The 25,409-nt window shown below is 32.3% G+C and overlaps 1 protein-coding gene and 1 pseudogene across 1 annotated transcript; both read left to right on the top strand.

Moving 5' to 3' along the window:
* Window positions 1-2,316: 2,316 nt before the first annotated feature.
* On the top strand, window positions 2,317-9,140 carry LOC110734342 (NAC domain-containing protein 92-like). The gene is made up of 3 exons (XM_021914460.1): window positions 2,317-2,914; window positions 6,267-6,532; window positions 8,254-9,140. Exons 1-3 carry the CDS (start codon window positions 2,746-2,748, stop codon window positions 8,746-8,748), a joined length of 930 nt encoding a protein of 309 aa, XP_021770152.1. The 5' UTR covers window positions 2,317-2,745; the 3' UTR covers window positions 8,749-9,140.
* Window positions 9,141-11,637: 2,497 nt separating this feature from the next.
* Window positions 11,638-19,190, top strand: LOC110734341 (annotated as a pseudogene).
* Window positions 19,191-25,409: the final 6,219 nt, after the last annotated feature.

Raw genomic sequence — 25,409 nt, 5'->3', positions numbered from 1 at the left:
TTTCCTTTTTATTTTTTATTTTTAATTTGGATAAAAAGCATTATCTCCAAATAATTATATGAATGTTGTTGAATAAAAAATCGATGAAAATGATTCGTTGTGATTGTTTACATAAATTATGAAATTATATAAACATTTTAAAGTACATATATCTACTCATTAACTCAAGATTTAAGCGATTTCATATGACTTCGCAGTTTGTTTTACAATTATTCATTTCACTTTTAAATTTATTGGAGCTAGATAAAAGCTTTTTGAAAATACAAGTACTCGTAGAACATAATTAACGTGTCATTGAATTTTCGATATTCCAACTATCTTGTCACTTGAAAATTAATTCTTATGTAAAATTTCTTTTGAAACAAAAGTAAATTAACTAAATTATGAATTCTATGATAGCATATAAGTATTAAATGTATTTTTTATTTCTGAAATACTTCTAAAATACTATAAGTTTGATAATTTATGATAAACTCACACGTTGATTCACACGTTGATAGCTTTATTATAAGTGTCGTTATTCTTGAAATATATATCCTTATTAAACTTGTTGTACGTAGCCCTTAGAGCTGCATTTATAACATATTTTCTTACTATTATAAAGGGCTTATCTATAGCATAATACAATATTGCATGCCACATACTTAAAACCACCTCCCCTTGAGATGTAAAAAACTAAGTCAACCAACCCGAAAAGTGACCCAATTCAGAAGTTGATATGCATAAACACAATAATTTAGCATGACTCAAAATTAATTAAATCCGATCTAAAATCCAATTAATTAATGACTTGAATTGACACTTCTACGACCTCCTACACTTGTAATTTGTAATTTATATTGTCATTCTACTTTCTGGTTAATTTGGAAATAAAAAATTAAAACAATCAAACCATAAGTCTTAGGAATATTTGGGTACAACACGGTCGAAGGTAGTTACACAGGAAAGACCCAATGCATGTAAATTAATGAAAACTCGATAACTCGTAGTTCATGTAAAATGGTCCCAAAAATATGCATTATAAAGTCAAACAGACTTTAATCTTTTGTTTCCCCTTTTTACCCATTTGCCGTGTCAAGCACATGTTCTTGCCAATCAATTTTTTGATTTTTATTTTTCCGCGTAATTGCAATTTTTTTTTTCAACTTCACTTTTATATCATCTCTTCTCTTACAACTTTCTTTGATTAATTATAAGTTGATAGTTACTACTCTTATTATTACATTAATTATTATACCCTTGAAAAGAATAATGCTTAACATGCCGTATGAAATATTATATTGTAATTGTAGCAAATTATGTGATAATCTTTCTAAAGTATCCACATTTGTGTTACTCCTGTTTGATGATAATGTGTAGAGAATCAAATGACTTGATTAGGTTGTGTTCACATTGAAATTAATCATTTTCTTTGTCGGAAAATTATTGTCACCTGAATAATTTTAGAATTTCCGAAAGAATATGTCACAATTTTGTAAATATTAATTACTTTTACTAGCGTTTTTATATATAAAAAAATAATAATAAATCTAGGTTGGAACTGAGTGACATGGTGACTTCAAACATGATTGATACAAATATTATTAGTTATTAGTAAACTGTGTTATTTTATAAGTTTAAGGGGTTTTGATAATTTAACATGAATGAAGATACATAATTAACATTACCAAATTATTATACGTTACACAGTCGAAAGACAATTTGTATATGTGTTGTACTCGCCTTTTATTGTTACTCCATAAATCCCTAACTTATGTTTCTAGGAGCTTTGAACACGTCTTTGCTTTCTAATTAATATGTTGTAACAAGGAGATGTACAATACATGTACGCTACAGTAATGGTGAATCTTGTTTGATATTCTAATTAATATAAAAAACCCATATATTTGTTCCGTTTCACAAAAAATTGTTGTTGTTCTCTATTCCTTTTTGGTAGAAAAAATACTCAAATATGGAGTAAAGTATGAAAAAAAAAAAACCAAATCACAAAACGACAATGTTAAAATATGAAAAACATAAATTAAAATCAAACATTATTAATAATTGAAATCACAAAATAATAATGCACTCCACAATATAGTCATGAGCTCATGACACACAAACTAATTCAGCCAAATAATAATAATGTGTATGCCAGTAAATACAACACTGGAAACTTAGCTTTAAAAACACATCCATATAATATCTCATTTTGTAATAGAAACTAATTGTAATTAAGAAAAATAAGCATATACATACATAGAAATCAATTAAGTGCTAAGTGCAACTTATTCAAAAATAATAATATTATTACAACTGTAAGAAATTGGAATTTTTAATTAAAAAGTATGCTAATGATAATTAGAGAAATTAAGCTTAATTAATAACTTTGGCCATATACTCATATGTAGCATTAATTAGCATAACAAGTAGACAGAATTAAGGATTTCTCACCCCTTTTTTCACATAATTAAGATTTCTTGTAACTTTGGCTTTTCTTGAAACTTCTCCCCACCTTAACTAACTTAGCAAGCTTTCTCTCTCCTCTTCCTTTGCTAAAAGCCAGATTATGACACATTTTTTATTATTTTGCCAAACCTTACTTCTTATGTCATCACCCTTCTTCTCCCTTATATATATATACCCCCCTTCTAAAACTTTATACTATATTATTTTTATACATCTTATAAAAAAAATTTACAAAATTTCTCTCTTGTTTTTGGACCGCCCTCTTAAATTTGCTACATTTTTATTAAAATTATTATCATGGGTTTAAGAGACATTGGAGCAACACTTCCTCCTGGATTTAGATTTTATCCAAGTGATGAAGAATTAGTTTGTCATTATCTTTATAAAAAGATTGCTAATGAAGAAGCTCTTAAGGGTACTTTGGTTGAAATTGATTTGCATACTTGTGAGCCTTGGCAACTTCCTGGTATGTATATAAGTTTTTATTTTATTAATTACTACGAAGTATATAATTACAATTATTAACTATTTTTTTAGTATGTATCATTTATTTTTATTTGTTAATCTTTCTTTCTAAGAAGTTTACATGCATTCTTCTTCTTCTTCTTCTTTTTTATTCTCTTCCTTTTGATTTATTATTCCCTCCTTTTCTCCTTCTTTTTGAGTTGATCAAACTTGTTTTAAAAAACTTTTTCAGATTCTTTATGTTGTTATTCAACGATTTCATGCATCATGAGTTAATCGGAACGTGATTTACCGGAATCATGACCTACCGCTCTAGTTATCGAGAATAAATTAATTATAGGGGAGATCATAGGCGTACAACAATTTTATTTTATTTTATTTTGGCTTTCACGTTTTAATTACGATAATTGGATGGTCGAGTAACCAGAGAGTATTCTCATCACACAAGTTAATTTGAATCACTTATGATTAGTGGAATGAAAGATTGATCATGGTATTTCTATATGAAATTTGGTGATATGATCGTGCCTAAACGAATATTTAGTACTTTAAATGGATGGAAGATCTTATATTTTCTCCACTTGCCACTAATTTAGTAGTAAGCTTGACTTTAAGTTTTGTTAAATTATTAGAAATGGTCTCGTGAAAATCTTCATTACATTATTCATTATAGTGTACATAATTTTATTACAGCTTTCACATTTAAATTAATTATATCATGCATATTTATTACTAGTAACAAACATTTTAATTTGATTCATGTTTCATGCATAATTCTATTAATCCAATTAGTAGACGTGTCGTGGTAAATAACTTTCTAGTATATATGAAGATTCATTTGTTTAATAGATTTGATTTCCTTTCACTTTTTTTCAAATGTGCATTTAATTGTAGTGCATGAAACTCCGGGATTATCAAATTGTTTGCATGCAAGCTATTGATGAAGCTAATGAAAGAATATTTAACTTTTATTTTTATAAAATTTCTTTGAAATTAGATTAAGTGGGTAGGGGTGAAAAAATGTTAGTATTTATACAAGTATTTTGTGTTGTAAAATAAAATGAAAATATTAAATTACCACTATTTGATTAAAAATTACCTCATTTTCACTATATATTTTGGGACTAGCTATAGGGGCTCTAAAATGGAATGTTTTGTAATCTATTATAGCGAGTACAACGTTAGATCATAGTTGTATACTTGCGCAAGAATAATTCTTTTGAGGTTGTTACCTTCTATCTTTTTCTCCTAATAAGTTTTGTCTCTTTCATTTTATTGGTTGTGACTTGTGTCATTGTGTGTGCGCTAATTTTCCGGTTCGGTTCCCTCCCTTTTTTGCATGCCCCGTGTATTATGTGTTGAAAAGGCTTTTTCACCTCAAAAATTGAATGACTAATAGAACTAACTCACACCTTGTATTATTCTTGCCATTCATGTTGCTGACGTAGTGTAATTATCTAAAAACGTGTATTGATCAGTAGCAGAATAATAATTATATCCCTTTTTGTATTTGCTTCTATATTTGGGAGTAGTTTAAAATTTTAACCTTAATTGAAAGTATGCAAGATAGTATATTCCCAATACATTTTTTAGTTTTGATATGGTATTACACATAACACCAAAAAAAATATTTTGTTTACTTGCATATTAAGTAGGCTTGTCATAAAAGCTAAAAAATCACAAATAACAGCTTGACAACACCAAGGTTGACTCCTTTCCAAATTGAGAAAGATAACAAGCCAACCAGCTTATTTTATTGTTACACTTGAGTTTTTCTACATTCACCTATGTTATATAATTCCATCTTTTACTTAAAATAAAAAGTTATTTAATTTCTAACAAAACTCTAAGTGCTTCATTAGGAAAATTAATACACTTCTAAATCCTTCTTATCTTATTTCCATAATTATTTGAAGTAATTCTAGTAATGACCAACAAGTTTTTTCTCTTTGTTTCTTCTTATATGGTTTATTTACTAAATATGCAGAGAATAATGATGCTTAGTTGCTAATTGACAACCAATACAACAAACAATAGAATGGAAATACCTGAAAATTCCAATTTGACTTTGCTAGATTTAGTTGTCAATAAGTTCAGTTAAAGTATTGACACTTATACTCATCAAGATGTATGATCGAATCTTGTCTACACCATTGTCTTCTATGACTTCCTATACAACAAATTTTATAAAGTCGTATATGTTTTTAATTATGGAGTAGTACGTATTTATTCTAATTATTCAAATAGTAGTGATGAAAGAAAGATAAGAAAGGGGTTATAGAAATTACTTTTTTTAACAGAAGAATTAGCTCTTGTCAATAAATTTTTCAAATAATCTTACTGTGTTAGGAACTTTTTTAATGTCTAGGTTGTACAACAACATACCTGGAAATTGAAATTTTCTAACGCGTAAGAACTTATAATGATGATGCTAGATGGAAGAAGGTCCTCTACTTAATTGAAATAGGAAGCCAATAATTAATTAGGATTAACAATGATGTGACACTTAGGGGAAGGTGTAATTATATATCTTATCAAATATTTGTACATGACTTAAGATTCCATCACTGTAGTACGTGACATGTGGGTTATAATATACACAAGAAATATGCTTGCTCGATCGTAGTACTCATCATTAATTTTTTTTTTATATCACAACAAACTCGGTTTTCAAGGTTTTATCTTGTAACCAACTAGTAATAGGTGAAGTAAATTGTTAAACCAATCAGTAATAGGTGGAATAGTCCTGATAGACACCCTCATAAGTGGTCATTGTTTTTCTTATTTTAAAACATAAAACAATATTTTTATTATACATATGAGTTATATCTTAATAGTTTCAACTGCGGGTGAGAATCGAACCCCTATCATACCTCGTTAGGAGGTGACCGAGAGAACTACGTACCACCAGTCTCTCTCGGTCCACTTCGTAGAATTCATGTTCAAATTATAATATGATGACGCTAGGTTTATTTCGATCACTACTTTAATAGCTATGTTGCCGACTCCCTAAAATGGGAATCGGCGAAATCTTATTCGATGAAATCATGATGTATACGTCCTCAACAAGTAAGTAGAGGAGATGTAGTTTTCACTTAGATGAACAACAAAGATATATTGAAAAGACTCAAATACACATATAAACTGTCAATTACACTATACTAATAATTCATAATAGTACCTTTTTCTCTTATCCTTTTGAATAACAAGGAGAATACAATCATTGTACTTAATTAATAGTATACACGCAAATAATGATTTGATTTTATTTCCATAGAATCATAGATGCAATTATCTAATCACCATCATTTCTAAAATTTATTTTTCCTTTTTTTTATATATATTGTGTGTAGAGGTGGCGAAGCTCAACACCACAGAGTGGTACTTCTTCAGCTTTCGTGACCGCAAGTATGCTACGGGCTTTCGGACCAATAGGGCAACGACATCTGGCTATTGGAAAGCAACGGGTAAAGATCGGGTTATACTTGACCCGAGGACCCAAGAGATCGTAGGAATGAGGAAGACTTTGGTTTTCTATAAGAACCGAGCTCCAAATGGGATCAAAACGGGTTGGATCATGCATGAGTTTCGCTTGGAGAGCCCTCATATGCCTCCTAAGGTACGCAATTAACTACAAAAGTACTCCGTATTTTATTAAACTACATAACAAAATTATACCTCATTAAGTATTATAACTTCGTACAACATGTCTATTTTAATGTTTACTAGCTTTACAACGAGTGAACAATATATATGGGTACGGGCCGGATCAGCCTTGTCCCTTACCAACTTAGTCTTACACATGGAAGATACGTACGTGAGCACATGAAATTCTCATGCATGTATTGTTGTAAGGTTAAATTAGGGGAATATATATTTGAGACATAATTTATTAAATGCCGCTTTAGTAATAATTAACCAAGGAGAAGGATAGTCGTCCTAATGTCCTACATATAATAAAACTAAATAAGACAAAGCATACAACTACACATAGTATATATAGTTGAATTAATTGAATCTAGTGCATTTCGTACCTTTTCTTTTGAATGTATAGATCACGTGAAGTAATTAAGCAACGTACTATAAATAATTAGAATGTTATTGGTCCATTCTATAGTACATCTTGCATTAATCTCACTATGAGTTGTAGGCCGAAGTATTTGGTAGTAGTACATTTTTATTATGATCGAGTAGTTTATTAGCCTTAGTCCCTAGCTTATTAGCTATTTAACTAATAACCTAAGCTAGGCTCCATGTTAAGCTAAAGCATCGAAAATTTAATTACTCCTTTCGTTGTTTTTATTTCTAACCTACTTATTGCAAATTCGTATAATTAATACTAAAAAAAAAATATATGAAAAAGGTGGATAAATAATAAAGAGGGATTAGAATAGAAAGTGATATGTGGAAGAAAATTGCAAAGTCATAAATTTATAAAGTAGGTTAATTATAACTCATATGATCTGAAGTACGGAGTATAATTTTTGCTACTATCACTAAGGGTGACAAGACGAAGATTATAAATATATGGCTTGAAAGAATGGAATATTTGGCATTCATCACATACACAAATAATTCACAGGAGACGATCACCTCTAATGCTTAATGATTGGAGACAAGGATTTATATGTTGTCACTTTCTCTAGACAAATCCAGCATCTTAGGGCATTTATTCTTAAGAATATAGAAAATTCAAGGAAACTTCATCATTTTTATTGTCAATTTTACTTGTGTTGTGTTCCCTTTCATGAAGTCATCACTAAGTAACACTATTCAAACTTATCCAAGATCCAAAGTTTAGACAAAGACTTGACATATTCGACGGCATAAATTCTGTATAGATTTATCTTATAATTATACTTAATAAATAACCGATATAATAAGACAATTAGTTTAATTGTAGTTAGTACCTGTTTAATTTTCTTGTTAGTTTATGTTAATTTTCTCAATAATCAGGTCACTTCTTCATGAATACTTTACTTTGGCTTTAAACTATGCATTAAGAATAATTTTTTTTTTTTTGACAATAGCATTAAGAAAATTTTAGTGATTGTTGAAAGTTTATATTTTTTCCCCAATTTCAATCATTTTTAGTTTGGTAATTTGATTTTTGAAAAGGTGCATATTAGTTATTCGTATTTGCTTATTACTTTTTGCATTGCACATACATATGATATGTCAATATTATATACGGAGTAAATTACAATATAGTGCTTGATATCGAACCAAGCTAAATGTCACGTATATATTTACCTGTATCACTTTTATTGGCCTATATAAATGTACTCCGTAACTTCTTAATTTTCGTAAAAATAATTTCAATTGTGATATGATGTGCAGGAAGACTGGGTGTTATGTAGAGTTTTTCACAAGAGCAAGACTGAAGAAAACAACAACAATAACCAATGCCAACACATGCACGAACATACAACAACAGCTAGCACCTCTTCACTACCTACTTGTTATGCATGCCAACAAACCAACTCATTCTCTTCAAATTGTACTCCTACTACTCTTTCTCAAGAACCAATTATTAGCCACAACAACAATAGAAACAACATTCCAAACATTACAAATAATCATCATCTGTCGTCGTCGTTGTCGCCATCGTCGTTAAACCCTAGCAATAATTTCATGCACCTCTTGAAAGAGGGTAACCCAAGCTACTCTTCTTGGAGTGATTTGGTTGTGAAAAATGATGATTATGGACTATTATGGGACTTGGAAATGGAAGATCAAAGTAACAAATTGGGTGATAATAATGGAGTTCTTCCTCAACTTGAATTTGGAGATGTGAGATTTGATCAAGATGATTGTGGCACCATTTTCTTCTAATGATTTTTATCATTACAAGAATTATTATTATTATTTTATAATTTTCCAACTAACAAAAAAAAAAAAAAAAAAAAATTGGGAAAAAAGGTGAAAAAAAAGAAGAAAAATAGGTTTAAAAAGGGACATATTTAGAAAGACAAGAAGTACACCACCATTTTGTTGATTTGTGTGAAGTTTGGTGTACTAGCCATAGATAGCTTATTATTTTTGCTTAGACATTAAAGGATATAATATTTTTATTGTAATGCCATAATATGGTATAGGATTTAGGTTGTGGTCTATATTATAAATATATATGTAGTGATCATTGTATAAACACATGCATGCATGTATTTTTACCATTATTACCCTTTGTTTGAACATACATATTTGTAAAATTACTTGGTATTTACTCTATCTCTATTCATACTATATGCTCAATTCTAGATTTTTAGTACATTTTTGGCGTTTATGATATAGCACATTATTGTTTATTTTTCTATATTGTTTCATTTGATAAGTGACTATTAGCTAACTTTTGTATTTGCCTTCAAAAATAACAAACAGTTTTTGATTTTATGAAAAATATCTTTTCAGCCAAAATGAAAATCTTGACAAAAGCAATTTTTTTTTCTCACAATTTTGTCCTTTTAAGGCAACTTCTGGCTATTAAATATGAGGAAAAATGATGGTCATTTTGTGAAGAGTTGAGAATCAACAATTGATTATAGCAAACATGTATAGTACTCGGTGTATAAATCACTTATGTAGTTAACCGACTTAAACAATGAATACCAACACTTAGTAAATACGAATACTATCAACGGGTCAAACAACCCAAGTAAATCATGCAATAATCAACAATCAATAACCTAAACAAGGTCTTTTATACCAATTATGCGTAGTATATTATACCTACGAAAATAGATAATTGTATAAGCCCTTAACATTGAATTAATCAAATAAATGTAAAGAATTTAGCTTGCTTTCGCTACAAGTCGATCATGCATGACAAATTACAAAATTAAATTTGAGCTTCTTAGCTTACAAAGTCATTAATGAAATCACTATCACATCAAGCAATAATCTACAAATAATAACTTCAATTCACATGTTTTTTGCTATTTACTTGATAAAATACATTATCTGTTAAAATGTTACTACCTTTGCATTTTAGTGCAATAAAACTATCCGTACTTAATAAGGTTTGTATTATCTCTAACTGCTATAGCATGATAAGATAAAGCAGATCATTGGAGGACAAATTTAATTAAAGAGTATGATGTTACATGATTTGCAAGTTGAATTAATTAGTTGGGGTATTTTTAAAAAAAAACCTGCGGCTTTTGCATGATTTATATAAATGCTCTAACAATAAAAATTGGTGGTATGTTTGCCTCTGGTGGCTCCCTCCTCCCGGGTTTTTGTCGATCGCTTTCTTGTTTTTTATATCGCCTCTGTTTAGATTTAGTTATCATCACACTATTAGTATTAATCATGCTATATATTAATAATTCTTTAATGGACCTACGTATACGTACACAACAAAGCTTTCGTTGGAGTAGAGTCTAAACATACATATATTGGGCCCATCGATCCAGGTTCCAATATTGTAAAACCAATTTGTATATATTCAGCTAGTTTTATATATTAGTCATTCTATCTTATCTTTTTCAATATAAATCGTTTTTAATTACAGGTGCGTCTTTACCAATTATATTTTTCAAATGTACAAGAATACAAACATTTCAACATCCCTTCCATTTTATTCATTTCATTTTTGGGTCCATCATTACGTACATATTAAGTATTTTCTTTTAATTTTGTCATTATTGTAGGTTCTAAAATACAGCCATAACAAGGGCAAAAACTAGGTACTCACAAAAGTTTTCTAGCGTCGCGTTATCTTCAACATACCACGGCATCTCGAGTAATTTAAATTCACAAGGTAATAATTGAAGAAAGTAAAAGGAACAGTACGTAAAGGAATATTTCCTAGGGATAATCATATATTATGTAGTTTAATATCACATCAATAATGGCCTACAAATGTAATAATGTTTATACTAATTACTAAAATTGTCACATAATCTTGTGATTTAGCAATAGTTTTTGTTCTATCTAGCTAGATAGACACACCATCATATATAGAATAACTCCAAAATAATACTCTTTCACAAGTTTCGCCATTTATAAGGAAGTTCGGATGTAATGCTTTACATGGCTATATGAGGCTCTAAGACAAAGGATTTTGCTTGCATACGATTGGATACAATGATGGATAGCACAAAATTTATTACCACGCGTGTACTGGAATGAATGTAAAGGAAGGAATAAATCTGGATATCTTACAACAATTTATTTGAGATGTGACACACCTTGTTTTTTTTTTAATCACGCTTCTTTTGCACTAGGTGGATAACACGTATAAGATAGTCCAATAGTCCAATTTACTAATTTAACATATTGTAAGACAAACATTAAGTGAAAATGTTACTCCAACGTTTTCTTTTTGATGTTCTCATTAAGACTACCACTATACACTAAGAGAAAATTTTAAATTAAAAAATTTTAAAACATAATTCAATGAAGTTTTGTTTGATTTGACACTCTAAGTGCTTTAAAAATAGTAATTTTTTATAATTATTAATAATATATTAGTAGTTAAAATATGTCTTTGACAAACGAAAATATAAAACCGAAATGGAATAAGTAATTAGCAATGGAAGGAGACAAGGAGTAAATGCTTAATAATTGTAACTTTATGTCGTTATGTTTAATAGGTAAGGGTCTAGATTTGGGCTAATTTCAAACATTAATATTCGGTAATTCTGGGCTAATTTGGATTTCCTAAATATTGGGCTGGGCCACCTATATTATAACATTGGGCTGGCCAAAGAAAATTTTGGATTAAGTTTACTCAGACCTCAGAAAGTCAGAAGTTCATAACACAGCAAATTATACTCCTCAACTCACTCGTACTCTCTTTTTTCTCTCTCCTCTGCAAAATTTTCTTACATCAATGGAGTCTTAGGGATTTATTTTTCAGTTAAATTACTTCTTTCTTCAGTTTAATTCGTCGCTCAAATTTACAAGTTTTCGTCATTTTTTCTGAAGATTCAAGTAAGGTATGCTTGAAAATTCACTTCAATTTTTTTCGGCGCTTTTTTTTAATGCTCTGTATAGTATTACATTAGTTAATCTGACATTGTTATTGATAAATTCATGTTGTTTTATCTATATTATGTTATTTATGAATGAAGTTTAGAAAAAAAAAATTGGAATTTAATTTACACAGAAGTAGTGGAAGACTAGTATAATTATTAGATTGTAAACAATTTATTATTGCGTAATTTTTGTAAATTGCTTCGTATTTGTTAGAGCTAGTTAATGGTGGAGTATTAATGGATTTTTTAGTAGATTATTTGTAGCTTTAGGTTATCTTTTTGACAAATGGGGGAAAAGTCTTCTTTAATGCTGCAAAAGTTAAAAGTACATTGGAAGTTAGGGTTTGAAATTGATTTTATGGTTTTAAACTCGTTGTTTACTGTACTTGAATTTCTTGAATGTTTCGTGTTCGCTTATTTTCTAGAGAGATTGGCCTTTACCCAATTTATTGCCATGGAGATGAGATGATGAGTATGTACATGGGTACCCTGAAGTAAAGCTTGATGGAATGCTTTCTTTCCGTCCTAGTTAATTGTCGTTTGACCTTATTAGTATAGAGAAATGCTGGTTTGAAGAATTCCCTTTGCCTGGTGAGTAGTGAGTAGTGTGACTAGTGAGTGGAGGGCGGTTTAGTTGAGCTCTAGTTTGCTTATGTTGAAGATGAAAACTACTCACTCTATACTTAATTACTTACTTCACTCTAATTGAGTAAAGAAAAGTCTGAATTTCTAAATTAAATGCGGCTATTAGGCCAACTAGTAGTTTTTAGCTTTTAGCTTTTGATTAGTTGTTGGTAGGTTAGATGTTAAAGTAGTTGTTGGTAATATGGGTGTTTAGCAAAAGTAGCAGTTTAAAATGTAAGCGTCAATAAAGATTATATATCTATTAGGGAAATTAGCCATATTTTGATATTTTAATTTATGGTTGTATTTTCAGTATTACCTTATTTTAATTTAACAATGACTAATTTTTTTTTTTTAATAATAAAAGGTAAGCATTAAAAATGTATTAATTGATTACAGTCAATGTATGGAATATTTTCTGTGTTTTACATTAATCTTATTATGCATGGAATATATTTTTACACTAACTATTAATAATACCTTATAAAACCATGATTTCACCAGAGAAGATAGCATGAACAACAAAAATCAACACATATCGCCATATCAGATTACCTTAATTTACGTAATATCATATTAAAATTTGACCACGAAAGAAGAGTGCAACAATATATTGTGGCCAAATTTGTCACATAGTGCTACATCCCAAGGTTTAAAACATTAATTAGACCTTTTTTTAATGCCGAAGAAATTGGGGAAGAAGTAACTAAGTGGAGAAAGAAAGCAGTAAATGGAACGTAGAAAAACTTGAACTCCACTACTACTTTTTTGTATGACACGTTAAATCTTGTAATCTTTGACAACACCACACAACCTTAACTTCTACCTCAAACCACTATCTAAACCACTACCTTACTAAACACTTAATCTTTTATCTTTTGACTTGGTCAAACCACTAATCTCTACCTCAAAACCTGTTGCCGAACACGCCCTTAGTGACAGATAATGCTAAGAGTTAGTAGTGGAAGGGAGGCTTTTAGATACCTAAAGACTGATAGTCAAGAAGATCCTGGGTACAATTTTGTTGTGCTAGTTGACTGTCGAAAAATCACTAATGGCATTCTATACTTTATATTAAAGTTCTTGCCTCTTTAATCATGTGACAAACAGGCTAAACACATTACTTTTTTGTGCTCTTAGTTGGCTCAGTAGAATTGATGGTGACTGAAAACATGAGTCCTGTTGAGAAGCATCAAGAAGAAAAACTAGATATTCCTCCGGATTTGACTTCACTCACCACATTCAGTTTGCAAAGAGCAGAAGTAAATGATCTGGAGATATCTTCAGGGATATCCCCTTCTGAGATTGATGGTCTTGAAAGCATCAAGAGAAGTTTGAAGATTCAACAAAGACCATGGATTGTTTATGACCAGTTCAAAAGTGAAAGGGAGCCAGATGTTAAACCACATGATATGGTCATACTTGTTTCTCCTTAATATTTCAGTGTTTGTAAATGTAAGATTTTGTATCTGGTTTGCCTGCATTGAATTAAAACAAGGTTTATATACTAATAAAATAATCACCCAAGAGCTGAAAATGATGGAAACTACTTTCTTACATCATACGAAATATAATATGAAGAATGGAAAAAAAAATCTTTCATAAATAGAATTTAGGTGCATCGTGTAAATTTTACCTTTCTTAAAAGAGTGTGTATTCATCTGTTGCTACCTTTCAAGCTGTTATTGATTGGTAAAATTTATGATTTTATCACAAACTCAAGTGGATTTTATGAAATGGTGCATGTATTACATAGGGTATATGTTCAAATTTTTTTCTGGAGTGCTGATTACTTCATATGGTTACAGAGAAATGCTACCAGTACTTGTCAGTGGTGTAGGACATGCATGCTCAAAATAAATCAGAACTAACAACTTTTTGAAGATAACCAATGATTTTCAACTAGCATACATAGAGTTAGGTGCATCAGTGTAGATTTACCTTTCTTAAACTTGTGTATGTTTGTCCGTTTCTACTGTACAATTCGTTATTGATTGTTACCATTGGTCAACTTTAGGCTTTTTTCAAAAAACAGAAGTTGGGAGTTAACGCCGTAGGTACTTCATCCGAAAGATGGTTAGAGCCAATGAAGATTTATAAAAAGGTGCATGTATTATGTTGGATAAATGTTCACATGTTTTCTGGAATGTTGATTGCTTCTAATGGCTACATAGATGTGGTACTTGTCAGTGGTGTAGGACATCCATGCTCATTGACTTTCATCCTCTTTTCCCCTTACTCCATGTTCTTGCAAATCCCTTACAACCTTAGCGAGGGTTGCTGAAGGTTGTCTTGTTAATATCCTTCAAACCTCTTGTTTGCATCTGCTGCTTCACTGTCTATGCAATTAAATATGTAAAATCAGATAATTTGTACTCTGAATGAACTTGGCTTCATTGGAATCTTTGAAATATATTTCCCTTTTCTGTTCTGCATATAATACACTGGATGGAAGTTATGCCAAGTCCACTTATTCGATTCTTTTGTACAGAGTTCATCTCCAAAGGGTTGTCTTCCCAAGAGTGTTACAAGAGGATGCTCAAACTGCAGCGGGTGTCAAAAGGTCTAACCTGGATTTTTTTTATTGTTCATGTAGCCAACCCCACTTATGGGATTAAGGCTTTGATTGATTGATTGAAGTATTTCAATTGACTTGAACATCACATTATTTCTGGTCCAAATTTATTTGTTGTATGTAACTCTTAATTATGGTTCCTCCATATCTAATTGTTACGGAGTACCTTTTAAAATTAGACCATATTTTTAGCTTCTGAAGACGTTTGGCAATGCTTAAATTGATATTTGGAAAGGATTGATTAATGGAGAACTGCATTATTTGAAATTCTTTGATTAAATGCTTCTATTTTAAATCTTTTGCCTCTTCTTATTTTCTATTATTTTTTGACAAGTAGGTTTCAGCTAGGTGGGATCCAGAAGGTGCATTTACTTATGCACTAGAAGATGTAACTGTATTTCATCCTAATGAAGAGGCATGTTTTCAACTCTATATTTACTTTATTTAATGCTTCATTTATTGTTATGTTATAAAATTTTATGATTTGCTTTCAGGATTTCAAGGACACCTTCAAGTACATTGAAAGCATACGCCAACAGGTGGAACCCTATGGATTGTGTCGTATTGTCCCACCTTCATCATGGAAATTTCCAAGCTTTTTTGAGGAAGATGACATCTGGCAAAATTATAGATTTTCTACCCAAGTTCAAAGGGTTAATGAGCTCAAAAATCACGGCTCCTATAGAAAGGTAACTCCAGACAGTGACACTAGGGAGGCGAAACGAAGAAAATTGGATTACAAGTCTACTGATGTTTGTGCTGCAAATTTTTGCTCTGATGAATGCCAAGGATTAGAAAGCTTCTGTATTGAATCTGGTCCAGAGTTCAATCTTATAGCTTTTAAACGATATGCTGATTATTTTCACCAGTGTTACTTTTCCAAAGAAGTTGAGGCACCATATGTTAAATCGAAGGCAGCTATGCATCAAGCTCAGAGGGAACCATCTGAACAAAATATTGAAGGTGAATTTTGGCGTATTGTGGAAAAGCCGACTGAAGAAATAGAAGTATGTAGACGCTATTTCAGATAATGTCGTAAAGCTCTAACTTTACATTTCTGATCAACTTACAGTGCTGTCTGTCTTTATTTAGGTGCTTTATGGGACTGATACCATTTCTGAAAAGCTCAGCTGCGATTTTTCAGTATCATCAAACCTAGGTCAGGCATCTGATTCCGTTGAAGGTGTTGCTTCAAATTGGGACTTAAATCATCTCAACAAGTTGCCTGGTTCCTTGCTTTCGTTTGAGACATTGGACACTTCTGGTATATTGGCGCCTCAGCTACATATTGGAATGTGCTTTTCATGCCTTCCTTGGGTAAGACCTTTGAGCTTCAAAGTCATGTGATACTAATCTGTCATTTTGGTTCTTCTGTCTAAATTTTAGTCTTTTCAGTGAGTGAATTCAACTTATCATTTACTTTTGTAAAGTAGTCCCCTTAAATAATCTATCTTCTGATAATTATTGTCTTTTTCTTTGAATTATCAATCAGACTGTTTCAGAGCATCACTTATATAAGCTGCAGTATCTGCATTTGGGTGCTCCTAGGATATGGTACAGCACACCCGGATGTGACTCACATAAGTTTGAGGTTATTGCAAAGAGACACTTCCCAGCTTCTGGAAAAGAGCATCTTGAGCGAATTCATAGATCAGTAAGTTCTTTAGTTTTGCCTCTATGCCTATAGCAAACATGAGACAGTATTCTTCAAAATCTTAGGAAAAATTTCAAATTTCAAGATAAGGTATTCTGGCAGATCGCATAAAAAATTTATGTATGTATAGTTCCATTGATTTAACAGATTGTCACGCGTCTAAATTTTGGAGGAAAGGTCTTTGTTTTATACTACCTCCGTTTCATATTTTTTGCAACTTTGGAATATTTTATATCTCACAAATAATACCCCAAAGTTGCAAAAAATATGAAACGGAGGTAGTATGTGTCATTAATTTATGATAACGACATAACGTGCTATATTACTATGTTCAATTCATGGTACCCAAGTTTAACCCAAAGGTGATGATACCGTAGTGGAATTAAGATAATGGCATTGTACATTCTGCCAGAAGTCTGGGCTTAAGTGCATGACACTACCTGTATGCATGAGATAACAGCAGAGAATCTTTCATATTCCAGCATGATAATGCGTGTGAACTGTCTTGTTTGTGTAAATATATTGTACAAGAATTGCTTCATTAAACTACCACTGTGTTTGTGGCCAATCTTGTACTCTGATTTGCCCGTAAACTGTAGTCTGGGATCCTTTTTTTTTTTTTTTTTTAAACCTTTAGTTATCTTGAACTTTGGTATTGTAGTTCTTACAAAATTGTTTGAATTTATAATTTCAGGATAGACAATTGTCCCCTAAAATATTAAAATCAGAGGGTATACCAGTTTATCGTTGCATCCAACGACCCGGCGAATTTGTTCTTTTTCTTCCAGGAGCCTACCATTCAGGCTTTGATTGTGGGTTCAGTTGTTCTGTGTCAGCAGTCTTTGCTCCATTGGAGTGGTTGCCTCATGGGCAACTTTCGACGGAGCTGTACCGTGAGAAGAGAAGGAAAACACTAATCTCTTATGATAAGGTGCTATTAAGAGCAGCTGATGAAGCTTTGAAGGCCCAATGGGAATCTCTATTAAGGGGTAATAAAACACCAAAAGTCTTGACATGGAAGGAGACTCTTGGAAAAGACAGGGTATTAGCAAAAAACTCTGAAAGTAAGTGCCCCCGACTTATCTTGACTTATAATACAAAGTATTTAGGAAAATATTAATATGGCTTAATCATTACAATTAATTGGCAATGAAGTAGTGACTACCTATTGCACTTGGGCCACGTAACTCAAGTGATAGTATGCCCCAATGCCATGATTGTTTCTAAAAGGATGGGATGATTCAAGCTTGCCCAGTGACCTTATCACAAGATCTTCTTCACCCAAGAGCTCCTAGTGGGCCTAAGCTACAAGGTTGAAACTGTAAATCACTCCACTAGACCAAAACAAGCTTAGCAAAAGTGCTATTGCTTTGTGATGGTCCTATTTGTATTCTTTCCGGTCTTTTACTCTTTAATTGTTTCTACTTCAGTGAATTCATTCCTTCTCTTTGATATTACAGCTGATTTTAGTTTTATCAGCAAAGCTGACATGTTGTCGACTACTTTTTTCCTTCTTGCGCAGGCGCGAATTAGGTCAGAGACAAGAAGTAGGGAATATCTTTCTTCTGCGTCTATGTCAAGGAAAATGGGTGAAGCCTTTAATGGTGATGGCCGGAAACTGGAATGCAGTGTCTGTTGTTATGACTTGTATATGTCTGCAGTATCCTGCCCATGTAACCATAACAGATATTCATGCCTGCTTCATGCTAAGCATTTCTGCTCTTGCCCCTGGACTGAGAAAATCTTCCACTTCCGCTATGAAATCAACGAGTTGAATATTCTTGCAGAAGCCACGGAAGGCAAGTTGGCTGCAACCAGGATTTGGTTCAAAGAAAATCTTGGGCAGGCCCTTCAGTGGGACAAGCCCAATCTAAATCAAAATGAACCTTCAGAGAATCCATCATCTGCTGCTAAAGACAAGGTTACCTCTGTAAAACATGAGGCTTCTGGCTCAAAGTTACTTTCAGAGGCAAATGGATCCCTTGAAATGAATGATAATTTCAATGCTAAAACCGGGAAGACCAGTTTGAACAATGCATCTAATGATACAAGTTCATCTTCTTCCTCTGATATTGATTTAGATGAATACGTCACAAGTCTGGAGAAAGCCTATAAAAGTGGAGCTTTCCGTCCAGCATCCAACAGCGAAGGAGAATCATTGCCAAGTGGGAAAGATCGTGTTTAGAAACCAGGGGGTCTTATGCAAACTGTTTACCCCGACAATACTACGTGTGTTCTCTTTTACAACCTGTGATTAAATCATGTCTATATTACAGTATTGTATTACTCTATCTTCGTATGTTACTCTCTAGTCTCTACAGACCACAATCAACTAAGTATCATGTAATCTGTTATGATGTACAGCAATTCTCAATTTAGTCAAAAGAATAATCAAAGGTAGTTGTGTTTCCTATTTTCTGCACATAAACCATTTTTTTACATTCAAATATCACTTTGAAGTTCAATCAATTTTATGAAGCCCTGCAAATAAGAGTATCAAGAATGAAGCCGAATCACAAGAAGTACAGCTTCAGATAGTGATTAAGGGGAATTGATTTTGTCACACCTCAATGTGAGAGCACAGTTTTTTATGCTCTTCTCACGTAAGGGTGTGCCAAAATCAATTAAGGCTGTGCTAAAATCAATTTCCTGATTAAGGTAGATAATGCACCAGTTACTTTTTTATATAAAAAAAAAATGTTATCCCAAAGTTAGTACGGAGTATATGGCATGTGTATGTGATTCATGTGAGCAAAGCAACAATTATTCATCTTTTGAGTAGTAAAGGGGCTATAATTGGAGATACCATTGTTTCTGGTACAGAAGTTAGCTTATGTGGGAAATTTCAAGGGTGGTGTTTAGAACAACTAGTCTAAGTAAACACCTGTCGAAAAACTCTAAGTGTGTCGTAGATGCCATAATATATTCATCTACATGAGCTCAACGTATATTGTGCCCATGCTGACATGTAATATGTATGAAACGCTACATAAATTTTATTGTAAAATTTTATTCTACTCCTTAGCTTACAATTGAGAATTTTTTAATAGACATTTGAGATTATTTAATACAGTAGTAGTAGTTTATTTTATAAAAGACTCTTGCTAAAAGAATTGGGCAATGGTAAAATCAGTAACTCACTGCCTTAGCTTCTGAGAACTAATTAAACATCTCTATCTGTGTATCATATAATTCTCCGATTAGACAAATCAAAAATCAATATCCTGGACAGTGAAATCTATCAAACTCTTAACAACCCTTTTATTTAAAAACATTTATTACAAAAGTAAAAATAGATGTGGTAGTAACCTCAATTTTTATAGATGGCGTTATAACGGATGTGAGAAAAAACAGATATTAAACGTAATATTAAAAAGAGAAACACGCACAAATTTACGTGGTTCATCAATAATGTGTTGGCTACGTCCACGAGCAGTCGAGAGTAATAGTTTTATTGATCTTGGGAAAAACAAAATACAGATTTGAGACCAATCACAGAAAACAGATTAATTGTCTATCGGATTTCTAATGTTATCTCTCTCAGATCTTACAGATGAGAAATACACAAAACACTCTCAGAATTCTGAATAATCAATCAATGACACAATCATAGCTACAAATAACCCTAGGGGGTATATATATCACTCCGAAATAAGATAAATAAACGTGCAGAAAAAACACTGACCGCCTCAGCATTAAATGCCGCGCGCAAACTTTCAGAGTTGCGTTGACCCTCTGCGCGCAATTGCCGCGCGCGACTCCCAGTGTTGCGCCCGACCAAGCTCTTGCTCGACCCAACCGCACCTGAATACCTCCGCGAGCTATAGCTCGCTCGCCTAGGAGCTATAGCTCCACTTTTCGTCGCAACCTTCAACCTTGCCAACGAACTAATGAGCTACCTCGCGAGTCACCGCTCACTACTCCAAGACCCGAAAATAGATTCAAGGCATATTTCTAACAGATGGCTTAGTAAAATACTCATAACCATTTCATAAATTTCAAAATTTAAAGTATGTCTCTTTTCACTTGAATTTTACTCGTTTTAGAATGAAGATATAATAACTTTTTATTTTTATTTTTAATGTAACTAGAGTATGTAGCACACAGGCACATAGTTTAAACATTACGGACCAAAGTTTATAGTTTAGGATGGTGGCGCAACACCATAATATTCACGTCACAACGGGCCAAAAGATGAACGATTATTTGTTTCTACTAGAGATTGGTGTTTGAACCCTTATCTAGCTGCCTTTGCCCGAAAATTTGTTCCCTACCCGTACACAAGAACAAGTTAAAACTAGCAAACGAAAGTAAGGCATTGCTTCATGAAAATAGCTAGGTTATGGCTTAGGTTACCGGAAAGGGTACACATAGACATAGTTTATGTGTACCCCACATAGACAAATAAATCTACAATTTCTATTGGCTAATAATTGGCCCCACTTTAGGCCCATTTTAAAATTTCTAAAATTTCACTTTGAAATATTTCGCAAATGAAAATATAATTGTGAATGAGAGGTCAAGGATTCATGGGAATACAACATGGCGGAGCGACAATGATGTCTTTTAAGGAAAGTAAGGTGGTTTAGAGGAAGGTAAGTGACGACGATGGGTGTAATTAGAGAGTGATCGAGGTGTTTCGAAGAATGATAAGCAACTATGGAGGGTGAAATGAAAGTCAAACTAGCTATGGCAAGGTATAGGAAAGAGATGATGGATAGGAGGTTCAGGTGGGTTCGAGATCTGGGTTTTGGAGGTGGGTGGTTGATTGGGTTTTCGTTTGTATTATTTTAGTATCGAAATTGAATTTATAACTGAAGTTTCAAGAATTAAATTGGTATCAAATTATTAAGTGTGGTATCAAATTTATAAATATTTTAATTAAGTTTTATGGACATCATCATCTAAATCTTAAATTAGGAATGGTTTGTCCGTTTCGGGGTTGGACGTATGGGGTTTCAAGGTGGGTGGTTCATGTGGGTTTTGAGGTGTTGGTTTAGGGATCTAGGTTTTGAAGGTGGGTGGTTCAGGCGGGTTTGGGTAGGTCTTGGCTGGCGTTTATGGAGGAAAGAGGTGATCGGCCATCGACGTTAAGGGAGGGGGAAGAGGAAAGGGTTTGGGGTGGGGGAGGTGGTCCATGTGGTGGTCGACGACGGATTGTGTTAGGATATATTTATGTAAAATATATATATCTTGTGTATATATTTGTGTATATCTTTTGATTAGTAGTTTTAGGCAGGTTAAGTTGTATGCCTATATTAGTATATATATTGGTCTTTAATGATAAAGAGTTTAAGCCGTTTTCTCCTAATTGTTTTTATTGAAGTTTAACATGATATCAAGAGCAGGTTAGATCTTAGAGTTGTTAACAAAAAATCTTTCACCCTATCGGAGGGATTTTTTTTTAAAATATTTTTTTTCCTTTCAATCGCAGTTTTGTGTAGAGGGTTAGGGTTTGGCTCTCTAGAATTTTTGGTGCGCCGCCGTGTTGTGTCGTGCGGTGCTGCATTGTTGTTGGCGTGTTGCGCGAGTGTGTGTTGAGTGCAAGTGTAGTGCATGTGTTGCGTGTGGTGCTGTGGGTGTGGTGCTGTGGGAGTGTTGTGTTGCTGCGCGCTGCTATTGCGTATTGTGAGTAGTGCAGGTGTGGTGTGTGTGTTGTAGGCAGTGCGGTGGTGTGCTGTTTGTACGTGTTGTGAGCAGTATGTGAGTTTTTTTTTTTTTTTTTTCATTTCTCCCCTTGGGTATGGTCGTCCCTGTAGTCTCGTGGTGTAGCGTACCTGAGGTGTGTCTGATTGTGGTGTAGCAATCAGATTGAGGCTTCGTTTATTGTGTGCGAGTGTGGTGTAGCACTCTTGTGTAGAGTGCTTGGACGCGGTGTAGCGTTCATATATATCCAGTTTATTATATAGTAGTTGGTGGTATTTCTTCAAGTGTTTGGTATGCGTTGTTTGTGTGGGCAGCAGTAGGTGCGATAACGTTGTGTGTGCAAATGGCAGTGCAAGTGTCAGTGCAATAGCACTCAATCAAGTGGAGTGTGTGTATTTAAGGAGTCTTTGGCCTCTTATTGAAGAAATAGAGTTAGTGGTTGATTAATAATTAATTGTCGAAGTCCGTTTGTTCAATTTATCATGAGACGTGATATTTGAGTTGTTTGGTTTGGTGAGTGGTTTAGTGCTTCAGCGTAGTGTGGTGTTGTGTGTGGTTAGCCTTGGTGTGTTGTGGTAGTCTTGAATTCGTGCAATTGTGTGTTTTCTTATTGGACACTTACGATGGTTGATGCTAATGGGAATGATCGTTCAAAAAGTTTTGACAAAGGCCACGTTTGCTTTCTATTTCACAAGTTGGACATTCGTGGTTTTATGATATATTTATGTAAACTAGATATATTTTGTTTCACAAGTTGGGCATTCGTGGTTTACATGCTCCAGCTTGAGGGGGAGTGTTAGGATATATTTATGTAAAATATATATATCTTATGTATATATTTGTGTATATCTTATGGTTAGGAGTTTTAGGCAGGTTAAGTTGTATGCCTATATTACTATATATATTGGTTTTTAATGAAAAAGAGTTTAAGTCGTTTTCTCCTAATTGTTTTTATTGAAGTTTAACAGATTGGGGTGGATTTACAACCAAGTTTTTTACCGCTTATCTCTTCAAAGGTGGGAATCATTAAAAAAATTACCACTCACATTTCCCGCTCAACCTTCTCCCATTTATTTTTGTACATTAATGACGTGTCTTTTACCTATTGAATGTCTATGTGGGGATACACAGCTCCCCTTAGGTTACCTTTGGTGATTGAAATTGATCATTAATAATTTACCCCAAAAAGGAGCTGAAAATAACTATTGATAATTTCACAAGATAAGTTGCTACTTGATTGTTCGTTACCCACCGAAAGAAAGAATTATCTTTTGGATAAATAAATAATATACTCGATGTATAAAAATTGATTAAAAATAAAATCGTACAAATGTAATAAAAATTGCATGTAATGTCATTTCAATCATTCAATTAATGATCATGTTCTAATTAAGGCATGTGACTCTGATCTATAAAAAGCACAATGGTACGATATAAAGGTATTTAATTTTATCTCTCGTGTCCATTTTCTTTAAAAGTCGAGAAAACGAAATTCAATCATAATTTTTCAAGTGGATGTTACATGTTTGATTATTTTAATGGGGTGGAGAATATTTAATCAATTATTACTTTATTGATGATTTCAATCAATGCAGTTTCAAGTTGCCTTGAGTTTTCTTATAATTTAATTTTTTATTTTAAAAATATAGTACTCCGTATTCTTGTACTCCGTACTCATATTATTTATAGAAATAATTATTTAAAATAAAATTTTTTAACAAAAAATTCATCCCATAACCATAGGATAATAAGAGAAGTAGTATCGTAGAAAGTCTCGCTCTTAAGCTAATAAAGTGTTTAACTATCTTGATTTTTTATCAATATGGGACACTCACATACGTTATTTGAGAAGATCATACATTCATACTTCAACATCTGTTTATCAGACTCTTTGTCGTGTGCGAGCATTGTAACTGATCCAAGTCGCGGTCACTAGCACTCCATCAAATGACTCCATGAGACCCATCTAGCAGTCTAGCTACCATTAATGGTTGTACAAGTACATGTTTGTATGTTTTTAGGTGGATGGTAGACCACTTTAGCATAGAAAAGTTACAATATCAATTTGTCTGGTTTGATATAGGAGTGTAGTGATCTATCTCCCAAAATAAGATGACAAAACATAAAAATGATTAAATAAATATATGGTTCGATACTCATATACATAAGTTAGCTTATTATTAGGTCAAGGACAAATATAGGACCACTATTTATATCAATTTAGCTAGTTGGGGTTGTGTATGTAAACAATGATCATTTTCACAATAATAATTTACGTTTCAATTTTTTGAGTTTCCTTTTTGAAGTACTATAAAAGTTTTCTTTTTGAAATTAACAGTAACGGTACTTATTGTCTCTTGCTATACATGTTTTTTTTTGGTATTTATTGATCAATTATATTGGTGGTTACTCTCATGTACTATCTCAATGTTATGCTACTTTCGTCCTTCTTATCTTTTTCTTTCTCTATTTTGTCAATTGCATCACTAACACTCTATTCTTTGATGAATGGAACACTATTTTTTTCTTTGCTTCTCTGATCTGTTCATTCCTTGCTTTCAATTATTGCGTCTAGGGTACTCTAACGACTTTGTTTAGCAATTGACTATTGATAGTTACCTGATTGGATTCTTGTGTGATCTAATCAAGGTAACGGATACTATGTTATGTGTTATCTATTATGGGTTTGTTTAATATACTAGTTAGCTCGTAATGTTAGTTGTTGTTTGTATTGGTTGTTGAATTAGCCGATAGACTAGTAATGTTATTAGCTATTTGTATTCATGATTATATGACCAATTGGCATCCATATGAGCAATGACGACTAAACTTAATTAGTATTAAAATTATCTAAAAGAACGTCTTATAATTATTGTAAATATCTGCATGATTACCAATTTAGAAATACTACTTCGAGTGATGTTAAGTTCTGGTAAGTATTTATATATACGTTCAAATAACCAGCTATCTATAACTTTTAATTTAAATTACTAAAAGATAATTCAGGAATATCATA

The sequence above is a fragment of the Chenopodium quinoa genome, unplaced genomic scaffold (assembly GCF_001683475.1).
Source record: "Chenopodium quinoa cultivar QQ74 unplaced genomic scaffold, ASM168347v1, whole genome shotgun sequence".
Lineage (NCBI taxonomy): Eukaryota > Viridiplantae > Streptophyta > Magnoliopsida > Caryophyllales > Amaranthaceae > Chenopodium > Chenopodium quinoa.
The sequence above is the reverse complement of the archived record's forward strand: the minus strand, read 5'-3'. Positions and strand labels throughout refer to the sequence as shown.